General features: G+C 44.5%; 1 protein-coding gene across 1 annotated transcript; it reads left to right on the forward strand.

Moving 5' to 3' along the window:
* Positions 1–943: 943 nt before the first annotated feature.
* Positions 944–7,149, forward strand: LOC138950150 (uncharacterized). The gene is made up of 4 exons (XM_070321895.1): positions 944–1,326; positions 2,062–2,193; positions 4,496–4,637; positions 5,510–7,149. Exons 1-4 carry the CDS (start codon positions 1,218–1,220, stop codon positions 5,658–5,660), a joined length of 534 nt encoding a protein of 177 aa, XP_070177996.1. The 5' UTR covers positions 944–1,217; the 3' UTR covers positions 5,661–7,149.
* Positions 7,150–8,139: the final 990 nt, after the last annotated feature.

Genomic DNA, 8,139 nt, shown 5'->3' on the forward strand with positions numbered 1-8,139 from the left:
CGTAGAAGTACAGGTTACTTAAATGTGTTGGTGTAAGTTAAACACGAAACCAGCACAACATAGTAGCAGAGTGATAATATATGCATGTTGAAGGAATATGGAGGACAAAATAAACAACAAGAACCATTACTACCACAACATTATTATTTTTTCTAATTTCAAAGTTCTAAGAGAGAACTTTTTCAATTTAAGGTACCATGTACATGATGAAAAACTTCAGGTTTGCCCATTTCTGTTACGTCTGGTACTTGTGTGTAAATGTATGTATGTGTGTCGTAAATACCCTATCAGAAAAATGCGTGTGTTATTTTTGTTCACAAACTCCCATCTCACACACACACACACACAACACTCGAACAAAGCACAAAGACTTCGCTAATCTTCTACCCATCTTGATAACACCGAGTCTTTATTCTTGACGATACACAGGATTTGCGTCTTCCCGACTCCTAAGTAAGTCGCCACGGATTGCCATTTCGCTCGATTAGCGATTACTTTATTACCTCTATACTCAAGAGTTGGCGCTTTTCTCTTTATTTCGCGAATTCAGCTTAGACACGTTTTGATAACATAATCATAGATTCTGTACCATCTGTGGCATAGGCCTATCACTCACAGTCACATTTATATTTGAAAAAAATTCACCTACTGCCCCTTGAATCATGAATGCACTGTTACGAGAATTAATAAACACTTAAAGCAGATGCCATCAGAATCTGAATGTCTAAACTCTAAAAGAAACATTTACAACAGGGCATGGTTTTCTAGTTTGCTTACTTTTTTTTTATAAAGACTTACAAAGTGCTCGCGATTGTCTCTTTTGGTACACTCTAAGTCATTACGGTAGCCCACCAAGTACTGTTATGATGTCAAGTCTTATGTCAAGCACCAAGTCCAACATTTCCAGGTGTGCTCATTCACTTTTGATAAATAAAAATAATACAAATTGGCGATGCTCATTTTTGTGAAATTATTTTCAGATTGATATAAAAGCAACTTCATTCTACCTCTGTTAATTTTCCCTTCGTACTACTTCAGTGCATCTTTAGTTTAAAGTGAGGCCACCTCCAAAACTATGTTCATACCTCAACCATGATGTTGGATCTAGGCTGTTTGCATTCTTCAATTTCTTGTCAGCTGAATTTTCCTCTCAGCATTAATATTGACAGTTCTGGCTCTCCACTACTTGAACCTTTTGTTTTTCAACAGGGTGTCACATGGTGCCAAAGAGACCCATGAAACCAGGGTATCCAAAGCGTCGGCAGAGAGGCAAAAGAGGAGGGAAAAGAGGACGTTCGAGTCTTCATACTCATCACTACCTTCTAGGTTAGCCTCATTTTCATTGTCTTTTGCACATGGGATCAGCTCCATGATTAGCTAGGTCTACGTTTCCCAGGTGTATGTTCCTTCAGGTCTCTATTCCTCGAGTCCTTTATTTCCCCCCATTCCCTCTGGTCTCAGTTCCCCAGGTGTATGTTCCCTCCAGGGCCAGGGAACAAAGCCCTGCGGGACATTAACCAGGGGAAACACGGACCTGCTCCCATTGTGTCCTTGGGCTGAAGGCTCACGCTCCTATTTGTGACCAAGTGTAACCATGCTAGCCTTTCACACTTGTAAAAAACTTGGTCTGCATCGTTTTAAGATAAAGCAAGGACTTGGTTTAGATTTTGTTCTGACATGTTAGATAGTGCCTATATTGTTTTGTTTCCATCTGACTATGACTGCCTAAATGTCATCCGTTCATCTGTCCCTCCATCCGGTTGTCCATCGGGCTGTCTGTCCATCTAACTGTCCGTCCGTCTGGCTACATGTCTGGGCACGATGGGGTTGTCTGTCCCTCCATCAGGTTGTCCGTCTGGCTGTCCGTGCACGCCGGGGAAAAATACAACTTTAACGTGAGGTCACCTCCAAAACTAAATATTTTATACCTCAACAGACTGTCCATGATGTTGGAATGACTTGGATCTAGTCTGTTTGCATTCTTGTCAGCTGAATTTTCCTCTCAGCATTAGTATTGACAGTTCTATATCTCCACTACTTGAACCTTTTGTTTTTTAACAGGTTGTCACATAGTGCAAGAGAGGACAATCAAACCAGGGTACTCAAAGCGTCAGCAGAGAGGCATGAGAGCCCAGGACAAAAGAGGCCGTATGAGTTTTCATCCGATTCTTCATACTCACCACCACAATCTAGGTTAGTCTTATCTTCATTGTCTTTTCTGTCCGGGATCACTTACACGATAACCCATGTCCATGTTCCCCAGGTCCATGTTCCTTCAGGTCTATGTTTGCCCAGGTCTGTGCACAGGCGGAAGGTATCGTTCACTGGACCACTACTTTCATAGAAAGACTACAAGGTATGTCACTCAGCTTTAAGTCGTCTGTGTTCTTGGAGTCGCTTCCTGCGGACAATTTTTGTGTTCAAGGCGGTTTGCCTCTTCCAACAGTCTGTGTAAGGTCAAATAAATACAGTTGAATGATTGTTTTAACTACATCATACATGTATCTTTAATTTTCAGCTGCCGTCTGCTGCAAGTTGTTTTTAACCATCATTTTGACGAATGTTCGTTTGCGAACCGCTACCTGTAGTTGGGAAGAAATCATGCATCCCGCACCGAATATGCATACGGGTGCTCATTGGTCTAAAACATATGTAAATATTGCAGCGAAGGGAAGCTACCCACGGGAGTTTCACTTTAGGTTTTTGTTAGGTTTTTGGTGAAGAACCGTTTGCCAAATCAAAAATAATCATCGAATATCCGGTTATTAACCAATGAGCGCATCGCACTACCAACTCCTCGGACCTACAACTGTTCAGCTTTCCCACGGGATCTAAGTGATATGCCGGCGACAGACGCGTTTGGTCGCACAAAATACGGTGCAGCGGACAGGCAGCTAAACATAAAAGGTACAGATAGTTAGAACATTCATTTATCCTGGCATTTGTAAAGTTACAAAGAATCTCGACATTGGCAATTATTATTTGCATAATTTTTTTTGAAGTTAGTGGAGCAAGACTCGAAGCTGAGTGTCATACCTTGTAGTCTTTCTATGAAAGTAGTGGTCCAGTGAACGATACCTTCCGCCTGTGGTCTGTGTTCCCTTGGGTCTATGTTCCTTCAGGTATATATGTTTGCCCAGGTCTATGTTTCATAAGCCAGAAACACAGTCGATCAACTGCAGTTGTCCGAGAGAACCACAGTAATCCGACATTATCGGGTTTCACAAACAAAATTTCAGTCGGCCGACTGCGGGTCATCTCACCTGAAGTCGGCCAAACACGGTGATGCTCTCCCCCCAACACTGTGTTCGGCTTACTGCGGTAAACCGAAAATAAATGTAATTATCCGCACAGTCAATGACACAATGACAATGCTCACACTTTGATTATGTTTTCTCTGGCCGATTTGAATGCGTGATGTGATGTGTAAAACAATTCCATCTCAAACGGCATAAATAAATCCCTGCGCCTTGAATATGTGCGCAATATAAATTGTATAAAATAAAAATTTAAAATTTTTTAAAAATAAATCCCTGCGCTTAGAACTGTACCCACGGAATACGCGCGACATAAGCCTCATATTGATTGACTTTTTTGGATTGTGAGCCAAACCTTGTGATTGTTCTTCGAAATGTATCTATCATGACGCAGTAATCCAGGAGACAAGTCAGGGTTATGTCTTGAAGACGTCACATTATGGCGTAAGAGGGTTAGACGTCACGCGAAGGAATTACTGAAAGTCTCGATCATTGTTATTTTGAGCGGGCCGAGACTAGTTTTTTCTTCCATCGCCATTTCCACGTGCAAATGAGCAAACGGAAGTGGTAATGTTGCTAAATTTAGCCCTCGACTTGGCCATTCGGATTACTGTACAGTTGGTTGACTGCGGTTGTCCGCGGGTGACGGTGATTCGCTCATGAAACGCGCTTTTCGGTGACCCGGCGATCAACCACAGTCGATCGACTGGGCCCCAGGGGCCAGTTTCATAAGATAGCAGTGAACCGACTGACAGTCGATCGACTGCCCAGTCGATCGACTGTGGTTGATCGCCGAGGTCACCGAAAAGCGCGTTTCATAAGAATGAAAACTATTGCACGGAATCAAGTAATTTTTGTTGTCACAAGTTTTCCCCAAACTGGTCTTTGATGTAATGAAAAAGGCAAAGTAGTGACTTCATTAGTTTGCCCAGGTTCCAAAATATAATGAGTCCCCCTCGTATTGCTTTGTTTCTAGCAGACTATGACTGCCTAAATGTCATCCGTTCATCTGTCCCTCCATCAGGTTGTCCGTCTGGCTGTCCGTGCACGCCGGGGAAAAATACAACTTTAACGTGAGGTCACCTCCAAAACTATAATTTATTTCATACCTCAACAGACTGTCCATGATGTTGGAATGACTTGGATCTAGTCTGTTTGCATTCTTGTCAGCAGAATTTTCCTCAACATTAATATTGACAGTTCTATATCTCCACTACTTGAACCTTTTTTTTCAACAGGTTGTCACATAGTGCCAGAGAGGACCATCAAACCAGGGTACCCAAAGCGTCAGCAGAGAGGCGTGAGAGCCGAGGACGAAAGGAGAAAAAAGAGGCCGTTCGAGTCTTCATCCGATTCTTCATACTCACCACCACCATCTAGGTTAGTCTTATCTTCATTGTCTTTTCTGTCCGGGATCACTTACACGATTACCCATGTCCATGTTCCCCAGGTCCATGTTCCCCCAGGTCTATGTTCCTTCAAGTCTATGTTCTCTTAGGTCTATGTTCCTTCAGGTATATGTTTGCCCAGGTCTCTGTTCCCTGAGGTTTATATTTTCCACCATGATTATGTTTTCTCTGGTCTCAGTTCCCTAGTTCTAAATTCCCTGGGTGTATGTTCCCTCCAGGCCCAGGAAACAAAGCCCTGCACAACATTAACCAGGGGAAACAGACCTGCTCCCATAGTGACCTTGGGCTGAAAGCTCACGCTCTTGTTTGTGACCAAGAGTAAACCATGCTTGCCTTTCACACTTGGAGAAAACTGGGTCTGTATCATTTTAAGATAAAGCAAGGACTTGGTTTAGATTTTGTTCTGACATGTTAGATAGTGCCTATATTGCTTTGTTTCCATCTGACTATGACTGCCTAAATGTTATCCCTTCATCTGTCCCTCAATTTGATTGTCCGTCTGGCTGTCTGTCCATCTGACTGTCCATCTGACCGTCCGTCTGGCTGGTTGTCCGTCTGCTGTCTGTCTATATGACTGGCTGTCTGTCCATTTGTCTGTCTATCTGACGGGTTGTCTGTCCATCTGACTGTCCGTCCGTCTGGCTGTCCCTGCACACCGGGGAAACCTAAAACTTTAATGTGCGGTCACCTCCAAAACCATGTTTCATACTTTAACCAGGCTGTCCATGATGTTGGAATGACTTGGATCTAGTCTGTTTGCATTCTTGTCAGCTGAATTTTCCTCTCAGCATTAATATTGACAGTTCTGGCTCTCCACTACTTGAACCTTTTGTTTTTCAACAGGGTGTCACACAGTGCCAGAGAGGACCATGAAACCAGGATAGCCCAAGGGTCAGCAGAGAGGCATGAAAGCCGAGGTCGAAAGAGGAAGAGAGTAAAGAGGCCGTTCGAGTCTTCACCGATTCTTCATACTCACCACCGCCATCTAGGTTAGCCTTATCTTCATTGTCTGTTTGTGTCTGGATTCAGCTTCATCATTACCCAGGTCTGTGTTTCCCCAGGTCTATGTTTCTCCAGGTCCGTTTCTAAGGTCTGTGTTCCCCCAGGTCTGTGTTTCCCCAGGTCTGTGTTCCCCCAGGTCTGTGTTCCCCCAGGTCTGTTCCTCAGGTCTGTGTTCCCAGACCTGCCTACCCTTACGATTTGGGCGTAACTTACTACGAATGTTAACCCAAACTACGCCACCATGCTTTCCAGAATGGAAGTACGATTTTTAAGAATCCAAAAGTATGATTTTTTGCATCTTATCTCGAAGTAAATCCGATCAGTATAGTTGCTTTCGCAGAGCTTGAGTTTGCGCCTGCGCGAGATCATTTAGGCAATATCCGGTCATTTCCGGTCTGTTCAGCCACAAACAAGATAGACGCTGCCGTTCGCATTACAATGAATTAGCGACGCGTGGAAAATCTGAGTCCCCACGAGACAGACGAATCTGACGAGGAAGCTTGTCACAGTGGTGGTAAAAGGATTGCTGTGAGAAAGAAGACAGCCATTCAACAGAAATACAAAGGCAGCTAAATGAAATCGTGGCCATGCCTAGGACCTTAATCAAAAGGACCAAAGCACGTCTTGTGTTCCCTTTGCCACAGTGACTTTTCGTGTGCACACATTGGAAAATATGACTGTGCATAGCACATCGGGACAGATTATCACAAGGATGCAGTACAGAGAGCTCATAGAAACAAAAAGACGTTCAAATTACCTGTTTCTTTATCAGGAAGTTGAGTGATACAGTAACAAAACTGGAGGGAGAAATTATCCGAGCAGAAGACTTAGTGTCAATGTGCAAAATGATTGCCGAATGGAACCTGATTACACTTTCTTCCAACAGATTACTCTTTTTGGCTTGACTCATTACACCTTGTAATTTTGGGGGTAGGCAGGTCTGTGTTCCCCCAGGTCTGTTCCTCAGGTCTGTGTTTCCTCAGGTCTGTGTTCCCCCAAGTCTGTGTTTCCCCAAGTCTGTGTTTCCCCAGGCCTGTTCCTCAAGTCTGTGTTCCCCCAGGTCTGTTCCTCAGGTCTGTGTTCCCCCAGGTCTGTGTTCCCCCAGGTCTGTGTTCCTCGGGTCTGTTCCCCCAGGTCTGTGTTTCCCCAGGTCTGTGTTTCCTCAGGTCTGTGTTCCCCCAAGTCTGTGTTCCCCCAGGTCTGTTCCTCAGGTCTGTGTTCTCCCAAGTCTGTGTTCCCCCAGGTTTGTTCCTCAGGTCTGTGTTCCCCCAAGTCTGTGTTTCCCCAGGTCTGTTCCCCCAGGTCTGTTTCCCTATGTCTGTGTTCCCCAAGGTCTGTTTCTCAGGTCTGTGTCCCCCCAGGTCTGTGTTTCCCCAGGTCTGTCTTCTTCTTCTTGTCGTTCGCCAATGCTAAACGTGGAGTCCAGCTCTGGTAATGAAGCTGGTGGTCTTATGAAGAGCCTCCACAGGTCCATGCAGCTTCTCATGAGAGTGGGTGGGTGTGTGTTTGTGCGTGTGCGTAAGTGTATGTGTGTGTGTGTGTGTGTTTGTTTGTAAAGGTGTGTATGTCCGTCTGTCTATATGCGCGTATGGGGGTGTGTTTTGTGTGTATGAAGTGTGTGTGAGAGAGTGATCGAGTGAGTGCGTGTGAGTGAGTGTGTATGTGTGTACGTGTGTAACTTGGGGTATGTGTGTGTGTGTGTGTGTGTTTGAGAGAGAGAGAGAGAGAGAGAGAGAGAGAGAGAGACAGACAGACAGACAGACAGAGACAGAGAGAGAGAGAGAGAGAGAGAGAGAGAGAGAGAGAGAGAGAGAGAGAGAGAGATTTGTCTTTCGCTGGGGTATGCAGTGCCTTGGCGTTGCACATCTACTTAATTATTATTATCCCAGCGAAGCTGGAGGTATCCCGTGAACGCTATACTGTAATCGACTTGAGAAATGTGCATACCGAATAATACATGATAAAGAAGGATTCTTTGTGCCCGGCTACGTGCTACAGTTGGAGATGGAAGTTCACCAAAAATTGGGACCATACTAACAAAAATACGGTGGGTGCAATAGTCGCCCCCATTTTTTCAGCAAACGCCACCCAAGGCTGCTTTGGACGGGTAGAATATCCGTAGTTTCCAAGTCTATGGATAAAGCTCGCGTAAGAAGAATACGTCACGGTCGAAAGTCTTTGACGTCAATTAATGCATCATGACGTCATGCCTCCCTGTAGTCTTTCTCTCTGGCGCAGTGTGTGTGTTTGTGTTCATTTTGTGCACATGTGTTAGTGTTACTGTTTGTGTGTGTGTGTGTGTGTGTGTATTTGTGTGTGTGTGTGTGTGTGTGTGTGTGTGTGTGTGTGTGTGTGTGCGCACGCGTGCATGAGTCTGTACTCGTATGGGTGTGGTGTGTATGTGTGTATTTGTGTGTGTGTGTGTGTGTGTGTATGTGTGTGTGTGTGTGTGTGTGTGTGTGTGTGTATGT

Source organism: Littorina saxatilis, linkage group LG16, assembly GCF_037325665.1.
Source record: "Littorina saxatilis isolate snail1 linkage group LG16, US_GU_Lsax_2.0, whole genome shotgun sequence".
Taxonomy (NCBI): Eukaryota; Metazoa; Mollusca; class Gastropoda; order Littorinimorpha; family Littorinidae; genus Littorina; species Littorina saxatilis.